This window comes from Poecilia latipinna, unplaced genomic scaffold, assembly GCF_001443285.1.
Source record: "Poecilia latipinna isolate Pla-1442-1.1 unplaced genomic scaffold, P_latipinna-1.0 Scaffold2951, whole genome shotgun sequence".
NCBI lineage: Eukaryota > Metazoa > Chordata > Actinopteri > Cyprinodontiformes > Poeciliidae > Poecilia > Poecilia latipinna.
In genome coordinates this window covers 48,354-66,246 of record NW_015115567.1, presented here as the reverse complement: position 1 = coordinate 66,246, position 17,893 = coordinate 48,354, and the positions used below count along the sequence as shown (strand labels likewise).

At 37.9% G+C, this 17,893-nt stretch overlaps 1 protein-coding gene across 3 annotated transcripts; it reads left to right on the top strand.

Annotated features, from left to right (window-relative positions):
- Positions 1–632: 632 nt before the first annotated feature.
- egflam (EGF-like, fibronectin type III and laminin G domains) lies at positions 633–15,051 on the top strand. 3 transcript variants are annotated; one of them, XM_015022187.1, is made up of 22 exons: positions 633–668; positions 772–889; positions 990–1,125; positions 4,749–4,915; positions 6,023–6,135; positions 6,306–6,553; positions 6,718–6,905; positions 7,321–7,421; positions 7,503–7,603; positions 7,710–7,854; positions 8,907–9,096; positions 9,604–9,729; positions 10,064–10,307; positions 10,388–10,499; positions 10,983–11,099; positions 12,020–12,200; positions 12,683–12,706; positions 12,898–12,976; positions 13,050–13,193; positions 13,692–13,775; positions 13,862–13,965; positions 14,071–15,051. In XM_015022187.1, exons 2-22 carry the CDS (start codon positions 796–798, stop codon positions 14,220–14,222), a joined length of 2,850 nt encoding a protein of 949 aa, XP_014877673.1. In that variant the 5' UTR covers positions 633–668; positions 772–795; the 3' UTR covers positions 14,223–15,051. The 3 variants fall into 3 exon arrangements, with proteins under 3 accessions (XP_014877673.1, XP_014877674.1, XP_014877675.1); XM_015022188.1 differs by lacking the exon at positions 12,683–12,706; XM_015022189.1 differs by lacking the exon at positions 633–668 and having other exon boundaries at positions 803–889; positions 4,730–4,915.
- The last annotated feature ends 2,842 nt before the right edge of the window (positions 15,052–17,893 follow it).

The window sequence follows — 17,893 nt, the reverse complement described above, 5'->3', positions numbered from 1 at the left end:
GTGTTACAACTCTCCCCATGTTACAACCATACCCGGTCTCCCCTATGTCAATCTTTGAACATCTCACAGAGCACTGTCAAATCCATTTAAGGAAAACGTAAAGAGTGTGAAATGACTGCAAACCTAATGACTGCAAACCTATCAGGACATAGCTGATGTCTTAAACTGATGAGGCTGGCAAGGAAGGAATTAAACATAGAAGGATTTAATAGGTTCATGACAACCTCCAGATATCCGCGATTCAGGAGGTAAAATCAGATGAGAGGAAAACTTTTAGAAACTTGAGACTGGGGCAGAGGTTCATCTTTTAGCAACAGCAACTCAAAACAAACATCCAAGCCTGGAAGTGGTTTAGGTCCAAGCATATATACAAAATACAGTCACATACACATCTAAGCAATAGGCATAACCTATTACAAAAATTAGAAATCACTTTATATTTGTTATCTTTAGACAGTGATAAGTCAAATCTGATAGTTAATTATCAACTGTTGATTAGTCTGACTTTTAATATTATTGTCTGTTTGGTCAAACCTTTAGAAACCACTGAGCAGCGCATCTTTATTTTAGTGTCATATTTTAGTCTTCTTAAAGTTACAGTACGTTCTAATATCATTGAATAAATCTGTGCTTTCCAACAGGGGCAATTTGATGGACAAGCCAGCTTTGTAAGTAAAATTGAGCCCATTTGTTCGTCTCCCCCAACTTTAATCCACTTTCACTGTCTTTCAATAATTTATCTGATAATTTTTTTGTGTATGTGCTCTGTAGGATGTAAACATTGGCAACCTAAAGATGAACTCCAAGTACAGAGTCAGTGTTGGAGCGTACGGTTGGGCCGGGGAGGGTCGGCCCAGCATGCCCAGAGACATCAGTACTGCTTCACATGGTAAGAATATGTGAGCGGAAGAAATTGGTATTTTAATAGTTCCCAGTGGAGTAGCCTGGACCATGAATAAACTAAATTTAATTTGCTTTTTTGCCTATAGAGATGTGCATGCCTCCGTCACCTCCTACTCAGCCAATCGTCATGGCTGTATCGGACACAGAGTTGGCTTTATCGTGGCAGGAAGGAGAGAGTGAAGGAAGCTCCCCTGTTCTTCACTTTCTGGTGGCTTACATCAGGTCAGTCTTGACTCATTCAACATTTGCAAACTGGGGAAAATGCAGTTGATACAAATTTCAGACACATTAAAGACATTTTTGCACGCAGACAAGGAGAAGTCATCTTTCTCAGTACGAACACTTTCCTTTGTGTATGGATTAAAGACAGAGGAAGCCTTGACAGAATAGAAATAAAAACGTTATTATGTGAACATCTTTTCCAGCCGTGGATTTTACAGAAATGTGTGTGTGGGGGGGGGGGGGTCTTTATTTTCTCATTTTATGAGCAGCCCTGTCTCTGGATAAAAGTGGACTGTTCAAAGAAGCTGCCTTGTAAAAACCTGATCCTTGAACCGTGCATTACGTTTGTTGAATTCATTACAACATTTTGCTGTCTTGCACAAGAATTTGTAAAAAGTTTCAAAACGCGACATGACTGACAGATTTATATTCAAACATTGTTTTGCATCAAGATGCTGCTCCAGAAGTTTCTAATTGCATATTCCAATAATTGTCTTAATCTAGACCTTAATAAAAATGAGTTGCTCTTCATCATGCAAGGTGTTGCATCAATCCAGGAACACAGACTCCAGAATACAAACAAAAAACATTGAAAACAGAACAATATGGCGTTAATCTCAGTTTGTATAGTGTTTATGACTTAAATACCCCTCCAAAATGTGTGAAAATGTTTAGCTGGAATGGAATTTAAATTAGCTGCAAAAGTCCTGACTTTCTTTGCGGGAGAAGAGCTCTCTAGTTGGTTTCTGTAAAGGAAAAACAATCGAAAATGGATAAAGACAGTTTTAATATTAGAGAACAATCCTCACAAGATGGCGTGCCTTCTCCAATCAGCAATTCTCTACGATAACATCACTCTGAATGCAAAGTTCAAGTGATTACATTTAGCATGTATTTAAGCTAATGATAGCACTTCCATCATTAGCTCCTCTCTATCCAGTTAATGTGGCAAAAAAAAAAAAAAAAAAAAAAACTATTGGTCATCATTTGGTTCTCTTCTTCTGTCAGCATTCATATTATCACCATGAGTTCCTTCTTCATCTCATAAACCTCACTAATGTTGTTTTCCCCTAGCTCCCACTGCACACACAATAAGGCTGTGAGTGTGCAGGCTGTCCTTCAGCCCACTGCTTTGTCAATAATCTGTTGTGGTGGAGTGAGATCTATCAGAGCAATGACTCACCACATAGATGTCTGACATTGTTGATGGACGTGCAAAAGCCTCCATTTTTGGCTCAAACAGCCAGCAACGACCAGTTAGACGACGAGTGTTTTCGGTTGTTCATGTTGTAAGTTTTGTTACTTAGTCTTATTGTAGGTAAATGAGGCTTGCAAGGCCCTCTGCTTTATGAGTCTAGTAATGTAAAGCTAAGACCGCTAATCACGTCTTAGCCCTTTATCCACTGTAAGATTCTTTTAATCCAAGTCTTGGACAAGACGTGAATAAGTGCATTTTACAAAATGACCTTTGTTACAGGGCAACTGGAAAGTATTCATCACACTTCATTTTTTTTCCCACTTTAAGTTAAAGTCTCATTGCAAGTTGTATTAAATTAAAATCTTTCCTCAAAATTCTACATCCAAATATCCCATTATAACTATTTGGGGGCAAAAAGTGTGATGCAAATTTATTAAAAACAGAAAACCAAGAAATCACACTTATGTCAGTATTACCAGCTTTTTCTACAGCTTTAACTTAGTTCACCTGTAGGAAATAAAGTGGACTGGACTTCATTTGGAAAGGCACGCACCTGTCAAATTAAGGTTCCACTGTTTACATCAGGTCAGAGGTCACCAAGCATGGAATCAGAGGAATTGTCTATAAACCTCAGAGTCAGGATTGTCTTGAGGCACAGATCTGAGAGAGGATCCCAAAACATTTCTGCTGCTGTGAAGGTCTCACAGAAATTAGGAACCAGCAGGATTCTTCGTAGAGCTGGCCGGCCGTCTAACCTGGAGGAAGGCGCTGTGCTTTTATGTCCGAAGTGACGAAGTGCAGTGGTACAAGCCGTACCACTGCAACCGATATTTAACTACCCAAGAACCGTTTGACCTAAGAGGCCAGTAGTGAGACGGTTTAGGCAAAATAACGACGAAAGAACTGGACAAAAATGTCAAAATTTGTACAGAAGCGTAAAGATAAAATCCTAAATAAACTACTTAGACAATTTATCAGCAAACAAAGGTCATTTGGGGTTGAATTTCACTAGGTCTGCCAATAGAAGTGTAAATCAGATTTCTTGGTTTTCTATTTTCTGTAAATTTACAAAACACTCAAAACCTCAAAATCCCCCACATTGTCATAATGGGGCATTTGTTTGTAGAATTTTGAAGAAATCGATTAAAACTATTTGAAATAAACATAACAAAATGTGGAAAAAGTGAAGCACTGTAAATACTTTCAGGGTGTACTTTAAAATCTAACTGCAGTTATCTTTATTGTGCAGATACATGTGACACAAACACACATCTGGTTGAAAGCAGGATTCAATTCTAAAAATTGATTTGTTCAAACTTGAATCCAAAGCATAACTGAGGAAGGGTAAAGAGTACGATAAATTCGATGGGTGGTCTCTTAAAGTGTCAAACATATTTAATGGTGCATCCTTGTAAACATTGGAAGCAATTTTTAAAATTAGTTCTAAGTGTGTATTAATGGCTGGGAATCTGACATGTTCATCAAACGCATAACTCTGACTATACAGCTCTCTTTTGTATGCATCTCTGCTGGTCTGTTCAGTGTAACCTCTTGTGTTTTGACACAAGAGTCAGTGGGAACATGAGAAAGAACGAATTTCTTTTTCATTCTGTTAGCACACACAGACGCGCACACACACACACACACACACACACGCACACATGCACACACACACACACACACACACTACAAAGAGGCTCCTATGTCTAGACTGTCTGCAGAGACGCTGAGGTCACAAATGAGTAACTCGGGTCTCTTTGATGATAGCCCAACCCCTATGTGAACAATGTGTTTTTTTTTTATATATATATACTTAAACAATGTGCTTTTGGTGAAATATCACAGGTAAAAAAATGGGCTGTGAAGGTTTTAAACATGCTGTAAACCTGCAGTGCTGATGTTTGCAATGGAGAGCTTATGGCTTTTGATTGTGTGACTGCAGAGAAACAAAGAGAGAAAAAGAGACGGTCTTTCACTGTGACAGTCAGATATGAATGTGTGTCTCTGTCTGGGTTTGCATGTGCTGGTATTCACCCAGAAGGGCCGTCTCAGATGCAAATCCTTCTCTACGTCTCCCAGCTGAAGAGACGCCTTAAGTGTTTTGCTATGGCTGAAGATTAAGAAACAATGAAACGCTATTTATTTATTCATGCAGGTAATTTCCTGCAATTTTTTGTTACCATGATGAATTGGATTGAAACGATGCCAGCTCTGAGGTCAATTTAATTTTAATTTTAATTTTAAAATCAGGCGTACCAGAGTGAAAATGAGAAAAATTGCAAATAAAAAAAATAAAATATAAAAAAATATGTGTTGCATATTGAAAAATCAAATGCACAAATGAATGGAAAAGTAAAGTATAAATACAGTGCTTTTTATTCCTTTCTCTCTTATTTCTACGTAAAGTTCTTTATTTCTGTCCTAGGCCAGAAATGGACACAGAGTGGACTTATATACGGGAGCCCATTGAGACCAGCTCCATGGTTTTAAAAGGGCTGCTACCAGAAACCGAGTACCAGTTTGTTGTCAGAGCCGTCAACATATACGGTGTAAGCCCACCCAGCCACATCAACAACCCCGTTCGAACCCTCGGTGAGTCCAGGTGTCCACCTCACTTTGATAGCTGAAATACTTCATTCTCTATTAGCTTCTACGTCCGTATGCTTTAACGACATTTTGAACATCCTCCTGTCACTTCCTGTCATCTTCTTTGTCTTTTCTGTCAGTAGTAACATCCAGTTGTTGATCACATGTGTTGTGGAAAAGTGTACCTATTATTTTGTGGCTGCAGAAGGCCACACGTTTAATTGGCTTTTTTAACTAGCTACTCTGCAAATGGTTGGCAGCTAAGCTGAGTTAACTGTTGTCAAAAGCTCATGACAAAACTGAGTGCATAAAAGAATGCAATAAAGATGAAAGCTACATAAAACGGAACAAAATGAGCCGTTTAGAGCGTCAAAGGCAAACACACTGACTCAAACTAAGCAATACAGAAGCATTGTTTCTCAGCAGGGGATGAAAGCGGGTTATGTCCCTGTCTCATCAGACAGGATTAAGTGTGTGATGCTGGACCCCTTCACTGTTGTTCACGTTAATAGAAATGTGAACACACGCACACAGTGGACCGCTGCTGGAGGGCGCAGCAGGGGTGGGACTGAGTGACTGACTTTTCTTGGTGCTCTTTATGTGAAGTTGTCTGTTTTAGCCAGAATAACAGTGCAACAGTGTAAACAGGGTAATACAATAACTTAACTGCTGCATAGCTGTGTGTCTGACTTGGTTTTTCATGTTTTAATGTAATTTGACCAATTAGCAACTCAATCTCCACATCCATTCCTCTTTAAATGCTGGTTGTGTCTAAATCAGCTTTTGTATTTAATGGATAAAATACTTTTCCATTAAACTGTACACTGTACTTAATTACTGTACACACTGAAAGCTGAAAGGATAAATTCATAAAACACTGATAATTAAGATAAATGAAGAATTTGAGCAGCATGGGGGCAGTGGGGTATTCTAAGTTGTTTCTTTTGAAGAGTTAGTGTCGGAAGAAAAACTTTAACACTGGTTTTGGTAATTGCCTTAAGAAAAGTAAATGTACATGCTTCTTGGTTTCTCTCTTTTGGTTTATGTTTCTATTGTTTGTATTTTAAATATAATGCTCTCGTCATTATTTCCTTTGCCTCATGTTTGTGACAGGTTCACTAGAAATGGGCAGTGGGGATGTGGGACGCTACAACACTGATCCCAGGTATAAAGATGAAGATGGATTTGACATTGATGATTCAGATTATGATGTCTTTATCGAAGAGGTAGGTGTTGCGTATTAGTAATTCAAATCATGTTCATTTTTTTCAATCATCTTTTTAAAATCCAAAATAAGTCCCAAGAAAGCACAGCTCATTTGAAAATACTGAAAAGTTGGAGAAAGTTGGAGCAAAGTTTGACGTGTCGTTATGTTTTTAACCTGTTTATTCCCCAGCTGAAGCCATTCCCGGGTATCGGTGAGAACAACGGAAAGTCCCAACTCCGTTCGCATCCTGGTCCGCCATCTGGACGAAATGTCGTTTACCGCTTGAACGGCAAAGTTCCTCCGAATGTCACCGATCAACCAGTCGATGTGACCCCCTCGTCCATATTCTCAGACTTCACAGATCTGGTTTTTACAGTCCCTTCAGAGCGTAGCAGTACTACCGACACCCCCACTACCGCTCCATCCACCACTACCAGGTAAATGGCTCCATATAAAGAGCATTACTTGAAGCCTGTATTGGAAACAACAACAGGGAAACATTTTTACCATTTAGGGTGTTACTGGAGAAATGCCTTAATAATTGGAAATAAAGCTATTTTTTTATGCTTTGTCTTCTTTCTCATATTTGAATTGACATCAGCCCACCTTCAGCCACCACCGCTTCCATCTGTACCATCTCGCCCTGGAAGGGTGAGATACCTCGTGTGTACGACCTGACTTGTGATGATACTGTGTGTCCGCCTGACAGCTTCTGCCTCACTGATTATGAGAGCGGAGGTTCGCGCTGCCACTGTAACCTGGGGCGTAGAGGAGACTCCTGCTCTGAGGGTAAGAAACTGAAACACGTAATACCTGCTTTGCTACATTTTTACATTTCTGTATGAGAAAGAAACCTTTACATCATGGAGAAAGAACACACATAGACATATTGAAGCAACATTTCAAGACATAAGACAGAAATTCAAAGCATAAAAGGATCTTCCAAACTGGCAATGGACTTAATTGTGCCATCAAATTGATTACAAGGTGGCTTAAAAACAACAAAGTCAACACACAGTGTATTCAAATATCTAAGTTTAACTCTATATGTCTTAATTTTATACCTAAATATGTAAAATAAGATTTAAAAGTACCAGTGGTGAGCTCTTGCTATGCCATCTTGCCCTATGATTATAATCATTTTGAGTAGTTTTTCTTCCATCTTCCATCCATTTTTGCAAATTTTATCATTGTTCTTCTTCAGCTGTGACAGTGAACTTTCCCAGGTTCTATGGCTACTCTCACATGACCTTTGAACCCCTGAAAAATTCATACCAGACCTTTCAAATCACATTAGAGTTTAAGGTAAGACATTTGGCTTTTTTCGTAGCTTTACTTTCTCTCAGTCAAGAAATGTGTTTGAAACGTGTCATTTCTCTCCTACAGGCCGACTCCGAGGACGGCTTGCTGCTTTACTGTGGAGAGAATGAACATGGCCGCGGAGATTTTACGTCTTTAGCTTTGGTTCAAGGCAAACTTCACTACAGGTAAGGAGTCACACTTTGCATCACTTTGCATCACTTTGCATCACTCTGATCTTCCTGATCACTCATGGGAACAAGAATAAATAATGTGCATAATTTGTCTCCTCAGGTTCAACTGTGGCACCGGAGCTGCCCAGATAATCAGCGAGAGCCCTGTTGTTCTCGGCCAGTGGCACATCGTCACTATATTCAGAGACGGCATGAGCGGCTGGCTACGTATGGACAATGACAACCCCATATCTGGACGCTCACTGGTAACCAAAGCACTTAAATGTTAAACATCAGAAATGATATTGCAGTGTCTTGCAAAAGCATTCAGACCGTTTTGACAGTTTTTCAAGTACAAACGACCTCACCGTGTATTATTGGTATTTTATGTGATGGACCAACATAAATAATTGTGAAGTAGCTTTTACAGCTTTTACAAAAACACATTTAAAATAAGATATGTATTTGTTTTCTCTCCACATTTGACCTCAAAACAGGTTTCTCTTATAGATGAAATCTTGGCTCTTAATGACACAATCTATATAAGTAAATATATAATAAATTACAACTACCATCCATGCTTGGTCATTGGGGTTCTGGTTTCTGTTACCAGTCTATGACGGAGCTATAAAGAGACCCGGTGGACAGATAACAAAACCCAGGGAAATGTAGAGACAGTTGAACCTACCACTCGTGTCTATGAATGTGAGAGGAACAAGAAACATAGAGGAGAACTTGCAAACTCCTTGCAGAAAGGATTTGACGAGGACCTTCTCGATGCAGAGAAATAGTGCTAATGATGTTTCAGTTACATTTATGTCTGGACTTTGACTGGGCCATTCTAACATGTACATGTGTTTGATCTCAACCATTCCATTTTAACTCTGGCCTTATATGTTAGGTCTTTGTCCTGTGGGAAGCAAATTGTTGCACACTCTTTTATTAATTACGGATGCATGAAAGAAATGTTAGATTTTAATTTATAAATGTTTTTGAAAATCATGCCCTCCTTTCCACACACTTGATAATGGCAAAACTTGGTGTTTGTCTTTCATCTAAAATACCAGTACTTGTCTGAATATACATGGTCAGAAAAGGTCCAAAAGCTATAAATATTGTACGTTTGTGAGCCGATGTACATCAGTGTGTTACTAGCAGAAACACACCAATGAAGCATATTTTTGCCATCAGATGTAAAAGCAACACATTAGTCATTTATTGCTAGAAAAATATTAGATGATTTGCCTTCAGACTTAATGTGTCTTTACTGTTACAGAGGACAAGGCACACTTTGTTCTTTTCAATCTTGTTCCTTCAGGGTCAATACACTAAGATTACTTTTCGCTCGCCGCTGTATGTGGGTGGATCTCCTAGTGCTTACTGGCTGGTCAGGGCAACAGGCACAAATCGTGGCTTTGTGGGCTGCATTCAGAGCCTGACCATCAACAACAAGGCTACCGACATTAGGCCATGGCCACTGGGCAAAGCTCTCAGCGGAGCTGATATAGGTGAGGGATGGATGGCTTTCATGCTTTCATGTGTTTTCTCTGTATGCATCATATAAAAATGTTTTTTTTTCCAGTAGCTGAGCAAAAATCGGATAATTAAACAGTGACTTCATATAGAAAAATACTAAAACATAGGTTTTGTTTAAAAATGAATGGCATCATCATTTAAAAACGCTGTATTATATATTAACAAGGTTCATTAGAACAAAAAATAAATTTTTGCTTCAAGATGGGAAAAAAAAACTATTGTTTTACAGCTCAAAGCTGAGAATAAACACTGAACTACATATATTTTATCACTTAGTTATATTTTATTTTATTTATTTTACAAGTTTTTATGTATGTAATAACCTCTATTAAAATAAAACGTAAAATATAACAGATCAGAAAATATAAGTTAAAAATGTATTCTTGTATTTTCCGTATAGAGCACACACTGAAATAGAAAAACTTGACTTTTTTTCCCAAGTTAAATGTGCAGATGAGCTTTTTGTTCTTACCTGCAAGGTGAGTGCAGCGACAGAGTGTGTGACATGGTTAGCTGCGCCAACGGTGGAGTCTGCTTTGCAAACCGTGCTGACGGCTACATCTGCCTCTGTCCTCTCGGCTTCAAGGGAGCCCTGTGTGAAGAGAGTGAGTTAACAACACTGCCCTTTCCATAAAGAATATGCAGGTATTATTTATGCTGATAACTTTTAACCACTTTCATTTTTGTGGTAATTGCTCTACGTTTTAGAGGCAATCGAAGAGAACTGCCTCTCTTCTATTCGCTGGAAGATTGTTACTTCTAGTGTGACTGTAAAGCGATTGATTGCATGTTAGAGGAGCTTTGCCACAATTCAATTTTCCACATTTTTGCTTTCCCCACCTAAATTCTTCCTGCCGTTCACTTTTCACATATCCTAACGGTTAGTCATGTTCACCGCTAATCTTCTTCTTTTCTCAAGTTCTTTGTTCAATCCTTCAGGTTTCTCTCTGTCCTCACCCCTCTTCAATGAAACTGTGTTTTCATACGCTGTCATCCGGTGGCCTCAGTCCTCCCAGAGTTACCTCTCTTTCATGGAGTTTGAGGTGACATTCTGGCCATCGGCACCCAGCGGGGTGCTGCTGTACAGTGACGATGCAGGAAGCAGAGACTTCCTTGCCATAAACTTGGTGGACAGATACTTGGAGTTCAGATTTGACTGTGGCTCTGGAGAAGCTGTTATAAGGTAAAAAACACTGATCACCGCTGATCGCCTCCTCTGCCACCTGCTGCAACTGATTTCTGACTAAGTAATTTGTGGTGCAGGAGTGAAGAGCAGATCAATCTGGACTCCTGGCATGAGCTGAGAGTATCTCGAACTGCTAAAAGTGGGATCCTGCAAGTGGACAACCAAAAACCGATGGAGGGAATTGCTGAGGTGTTTCTCAGACTCATCATTCAAACCTAGCTTTATTAACTTAAACGTGTAACAGAGTCAAAATGACATGACTTCCATCTTTAAATGCATGACTCTTATTGACACTTTTACTCACTATTGACAGTCATCAATAGTTTCCTGGTTGAACTAAAGTAAAAGGAAAAACATATTCTCAATTCCAAGGTTGTTTAATTTAATTGAGATAATTTCAAGCTAAATTTAACTGCACAATTTACATTTTTCACAAAACTAGAGACTTTTAGAGTTCTTTTGGAAAAACAAATGCAAGTTACATGCATTTTATATAAATGACTTGGTAATGGTAAAAATATGATCCTTTCTATTATCTAATTTTCTGCTCGTTCACCATCCATCCATCCATCCATCCATCCATCCATCCATCCATCCATCCATCCATCCATCCATCCATCCATCCATCTTAATCCCAAAAATAATCTCATATCTCTTATATTTCCTTTCCAGGGAGCTTTCACTCAGATCAACTGCAGTTCGCCTCTCTATCTCGGTGGGGTGCCAGACTACGAAAAGACCAAGAGGACAGCAGGTGTAATGAAGCCCTTTACTGGGATCATTCAGAAGGTGTGTGCATCTGTTCAGTAGCTAAGAGTAAGAATAAACATGAGATACTAGAAAACTTTTTTATATGGAAGCATTTGGGTCATTGCATCCTATCTGCATGAAATAACTCTCCTAGATTTCTCCAATATAATTTACATTTTTTTAACTTAGCAACCATACCATTACATAGAAGTGGAAATTGTAAAAATCGTGAGGCAGCAAAGCTTCCAGGGATGAACTGCTTATGCTTAGTGGATTACTCCACATTTGGAAGCAGAAACTTTACACGAAATTGGAGAAAGAGCAAGAATTGCGGAGGAACAGCAACACAATGACATGTCTGACTAAAAGGCTGAACTTGGGGCAACAAAATCCAGTGTGAATAGATGTGTTTTTAAGAGTAATATATGAGAGGGGGAATCTATAACAACAAATAGGATCCAAATTGTTAAGCTGTCTGTGACACCATCTGGTACATAACATCATGGTAGAAGATAGAGACATGGTGGACATTTGTTTACATAACAAACATCTAAATATGAACATGAAACTATAAATATGTAGCAAACCACAACATAAAATATAAGATTATGGGATTATAACTAATGTGTGGAAGAAACTGTATAGTAAAGTTAAACAATGTATGTTTTATAAAGCATAGATGACTGAATTGAATAACAAATAACACAGGAATCAGTGATGGCATCTTTTTTTTTGCATTTTTGCAATAGTTAATGTTAGAAGCCTGGGTGTACAGTCAGAGGTTCAGTTCCTAGTTACAACTGTACAACGTAATTACATCTGTGATGTTTCTGGTCTCTGCAAAAAAAAAAAAAAGTTTAATTTTCAACATGTTCTAAACTTTTCTTAAAATCTTGTGCATGTTTTCTTTTTTATTTTCCTTTTGCTGTTTTTTTGTTGTTGCTCTTTTTCTTCCCCAGCTGATTCTCAATGACCGCGCCATGCCAATCACAGCCGGCTCTGCTGGCGGTGTAAATATCGCAAACTCAGCACATCCATGTGTGGAAAATCCTTGTGCCAACGGCGGAACCTGCAGGCCAAAGTGGGATGACTATGAGTGTGACTGCCCTCTAGGGTACGATGGAAGGCACTGCCAGAAAGGTCAGCAGGAGGAAAGAAAAATGCATAATCCATGAACGAGCCGCTTCTTTTCCACTGTGGTTGCTTGGATGTTTTTAGTCCATAAACACAGTCATGAATAGTTAAAAGCCCGCGAGACAAGGCACACGCTTTCTCAAACAACATCCGGTCTTCTGAAATGTTAACAGGAGAGGAAGATTGTACTTGTTTGACTTGCGATGAGAACATCAGATTTTAAATATTAATCACATCACTGAAAGAAATTACTTTATCAAGGTGGTAAATATTAAATGTAATGCAGAAAATAAAGCAAAAAGCGAAAAAAGTCAGTGCTCAAATTCACAAAAAAGGACTACAATACTTAATGAGGTAAAGCTTTTATAGTTTACTTATCTGCAAAATTAATGATATTTAGACTTAGAAGTAATTAAGCAAAAATATTGGAAGCTAATTTTCTTAAATGTGTCTGTGCCTTCTTTGTTTTTAATGCTTTCATTGAACAGAGTGTGGGAATTACTGTTTGAACAGTAAGTCGTTTTCTGCAAATTCAAAAAGCACGCAGTGTATTACTACATTTTTTAATATATAGAAATGAGCTCCTTTTGATAATGCCCATTGTAGACAGAGCAGTATTGTGTATCATCTAGTTTAGCTTGTTGCACGCAGATACTGCCACCTTGTGTTCATATGCAGTTATTACATTCCGCTCTCTATGCAGCTGTGACTGAAGCCATAGAAATACCCCAGTTCATTGGCAGAAGCTATCTGACCTATGACAACAGAGATATCCTGAAAAGGTCGGTATTAGTATAAATTTAAACACCTGTTTAAAAAGTATTACATCTTCTCAGTTTTTTTTTCTTATTTCAGGGTGTCTGGGTCCAGGACAAACCTTTTCATGCATTTTAAGAGCACAGCAAAGGATGGTTTATTACTCTGGCGAGGAGACAGTCCAATGAGACCCAACAGTGACTTTATTTCCATGGGGCTTCAGGATGGGGCTCTGATCTTCAGGTATCCCCATACCTGAGTATTTAATTTATTTTGTTAATATTAACCAATTATATGTGTTTTGGTTATATGGTAGAATTCTAATTTACAGTGGGTTTAGGTTAAACACTTGGAATTTATTTACCAATTAAGAGACATCTGAAGTTAGAACTGGTTGCACAACTATTAATGACATGTCAGAGTTAAAAAGACTGAAAAACAAGTTTTTAAATCAATGTGTCCTGTTCCTTGTAATTCACAATTATGCACTTTTGTTGGTCTATTGTACTGAAATGCCCAGTGAAATAAGTTGCCTGTAAATTAGCCAAATGTGGAGAAATTTAGGATGTATCTTGTGAAACGCAGATTTCATCAGAAGAGAAAAGTTTGATCCCTATCAAACAGAAATGATAGGAAGCAAAACTGATAACAATTCGAGGAGAGTGATCTTTGAAAATGACCTATGATCACATGTCAGAATGAGTTGTTCAGCTATTAAATCACTACACATTTCTGTCGTAGCTATAACTTGGGCAGCGGCATGGCTAACATTGTTGTCAACGGGACGTTTAGTGATGGAAAGTGGCACAGAGTCAAGGCTGTCAGGTGAGCTCTAAGAGAAACCTATTGCAGCTGCTTTTCACAAGGATGTAAGCGTTTCCTTGAATGTACGTTTTTTTTCTCTCTTTCAGGGACGGCCAATCAGGGAAGCTGACAGTCGATGATTACGGAGCGAAGACGGGCAGGTCACCTGGCAAGATGAGACAACTCAATATAAATGGACCCTTGTATGTTGGTAGGTGGTTTATGTCCTGTCAGCATCACTTAGTTTTTTTTATTCCTGTATTTTTCATAGCTTCCCTTTCTTTTGTTTGCTATATCTTTTTTTTTTTAACCATAGGTGGCATGAAAGAGATCGCCCTTCACACAAACAGGCAGTACCTGGGAGGACTGGTGGGCTGCGTGTCCCATTTTACACTTTCCACTGACTTTCACTTAGCTTTGGTGGAGGACGCAGCTGACGGCAAGAACATTAACACCTGCTCCAACTAGAGGATTTTTTTTCACATATGGGGAGAGTTTCGACACACTGTTCAGCTGGATTTGTCACCATGAATTTCACTTGTCAGAACCACAGCAGTAAAAACTAAAGTGTTTTTTTTATATTGTTAATATTTTTAAATGCATCATAGGGTGTGTACCGAAGTCACTCTGGCAAGAAGTGTTGTCACATGAACGTTTTTATGATCTCTCTGACTTGCAGAGTAACAAAGTTTGCTGTAATTTTTTGAAAATATTCCGGTTTAAACAAGCTTTGATCCGAGGTTGCAGGAAGAACTGACTACAGAGGCACAAGTGCTCCATCTGAATTCACATCACAGTCATGGATTATGGTCTTTGCAAAAACTAAATAGAGGACAAAAACTTTTTTTATGGGACAATTCCAACCATATGTGTACTCTTTTTCTTTTTACTGTAATCCCGTCTTTGATTGCTGAAAGCACCAAAGGAACTTTATTCACCATGAACTTGAGCAGCCAGCGGAGATGACCTTCTTTCCGGATAATCTTGGTTTTTACTCTTCAGGACGTTTGTGTCTTTTGTGTGATGTTTTTTTTCTTTTGTTTGACATGTTTTGTCATTAGTTGGACACATTTTGAAAAGTATTTTGTGATTTTAGTATATTCAAAGTGTTTAGTTTTTACACTAAAGGGTTCATTTGCCTGAAGCAGTTTTATGTCCTTGTCCAAATTATCCTTCAGTTTTATCTTTTAGTTTCGGTCACATGACATTCTGATCTTGACACGGGTTGAATTTTGGTTAAAAGAGAGACAGGATTGCTGTCATCTGACGCAAACCTCATTAAATGCCAGCATTTACATTCCTTTCATGTTGATCACATGTTCACCAGTAAACAACTCTGTTTTCTTGTTGTCATCTGTACAGGTTCTGAATATTTTTTTACCCTTTAAAATAACATTAAGTTTTAAAAATATGTCTTAAGTCTCCTTTTACTCTAGATTAAAATCACATTAAGACCTTATTCAGAACATGAATGGTTCTGTAGGCTCAGGAGTGCATCAAAAGTGTATGGACTACTTTTAGCATGCCTCAAACACTGTGTTGGTATTAAAGTGGCAGCATAGATCCTGAGCACTGCATGGAGCAGCCATATAGGAGCACGGTAAGCTCACTCATTACAGGGCAGATGATGTGTATCTGCTTGTCTTTGCAAATCAGAGATTTTAAAGAAACTGAAATGTTGGCTACATGCCAAGACCAAAACCTAATCACCAAGTAAAAACTTTTCTCCATCAGATTTCTTGGTTGTAATTTGCATTGATAGCTATGAAGACAGATTTTTTTTTTATTGGAAAATTAATGGAAATTAATCACATCAAAAAAGCCCTTATTTTGTACTTTGTTTAAGGTTCATTTCTATTAATTTGTAGTTAAATCAGTGGAAACATTTAGGGTAGTTGCTATTATATCACTCTGTCATTTTGAGTGAATTAGAAAACAGAACAAGAAAACAGATTGTCATCACTGCTTTGAATTAAAAGGGCTTCAGGCAAGGTTATTACTCCTACTAAAGTTTCACCCAAATCAACATGCTCTGCCGTCAGGAGAGCCAGAAATGAAGCAGTTTCTTTCCAAGAAAAACTTCTTGGACAGAGAGACATTATACAGGAAATACCAGGCTTGGGCTCCAGAGGACTTGGGTAACGATATTTTCTCCAAAAACCTTTTGCCAGAGAGTTTGGGAGATACAAAAAAGGACTATACAAAGGAGGGGGTGGGGGGAAGCAATTTCAATGGGTCTTGTGTCATCCTGATACAATCCATGTGTGGTGTATCCTTTCATCACAGACAGCTGACTCACTCACAAATTTGCCTAGACCACCATTACCATGAATGATGAGATCATACATCCTTCCAAGAAAAGCGTTTCTCAAGAATCCAGGCACATTTCAATGTTAATGTTTTTAAACATCATGTCACAAGGCAAAATTAAAAAAAGTAGACCAGTGATCAAAGCAGGCATTTTGAACAAACTAAAACTTAATCCAACAGAGAACCTGTGGCTAATAATTTGTCCAGCAAATCTAAATTATGAGATTAATCTAGAAAAGGGAGAGGGGAAAAAAAAAAGCAAGTTGTGAAGGTCTGCTAGCAATGATAAATCCAGAAAGACTTAACATCGCTATATGGTGTGACTCTTAGATCAGTTACACCAAGAGGCTGATCTATGAGCAAACAGCAAAAGAGGAAAGGTAAGTGTTAAAAATAGTTAGACTTTAAATAAACTGGATGTATTTCTTAAGCTCTTTAGCCCAAACAAATGTCTACTGAGCATGAGTAAACTGTAGAAACAATTGACAAGGTTTGTGAAAGACACAAACATGTTACAGTCACTGTGTTGGTTATGACTGTGTGCTGAAATTAAGGCCTGATTTTTGTCTTCAGACAAAGAAAAAGCATGTTTATGCCTCAATAGGAATTGACCCTTTCAAGCTTACTGCATCTTTAAAGACAGCTGCTGTGATACACATGACAAATACAAAACACCAAATTTGTTGAATTTCACAGACTACAAATTAAAGCTTAATTTAAGAGTAACTTCTATGCAAGCAATGTTAGAAATAATTTTCAAATTTCCCTTTCATATTTGATTTTAAACAATCTAGAGGTTCACAGTGAGGTGGAAAGAAACACATAAATCTTTGAAACAGTTTATTTACATCAAAGAAGATGGATTTTGCTCCAAAATTGTGTTGTGAACCGTTCAGAAACAGAATCCAGTTCTTGACAGACAAGTGACCTCCCTACAGAGATTATCATTATATCAAACCATGTCAATATTGCTTTTTTCAACAGGTCATTTCAGTCACAAAAAGCTAGAAACATTTGACATTTCAATTCCTCCTTTCGGAGTGATTGAAATAGTTATTTTGTGACAACCCTCTGGCTAAAACAATTTTTTTGTTGTCATCTGAAATTAGGATTTCTTGATGTACAGTGACGTAAGATAATAGTTAACCTACATTTTGCCTACATTTCAGATTGCTGAAACTAATGAACCAAATGGTTCATTACCTTCTGATCATACCAGGTTGGTTGATTAGATGACTTTTTCAATTTATCTTTTTTGATCAACACGTCCCTGCTTTCAGAGTAGTACTTTACATGCCACATCACTCTTAAAACTCTGTAAAGACTTCATACATACTGTTGGACTGGGAGCCAAATGTAGCACTTTAATTTAGATTGAGCTATTTAGTCATATTGAGGTCATCCTCATCTTATAACAGTTTAAGGTTGTAGTTCACCATTGCAGGATTTGTTCAGATCTGCCAAAATCAATAATAAAGAGCGAAAAGCAATATGTTAAGATTTGATTTCATTGACCCATGTAATACTGTGTGTTCCCATTTCATTAATGCCGTTATTAAAACTGTTGCATAACCCCAAATCCATGTGATCACACTGAACATCAGTATTGACTCTAACACCAAAGCAATTCATTTAATCAGGAACATTATGAGATCATGCTGGTCTAATAAAAAGCCCTTATGAATTTTACTTAAAGTTGAAACCAGAAAAGTAAGCTTCTTTCTCTTTCATTAAAAATCTCAAAACTTTGCTTTTTTTTTTTTTTTTTTTGGTTTGCTGGGGTTAGAAAAAAAAAAAATATATATTTTTTTATTTTGTATTTGGCAGAA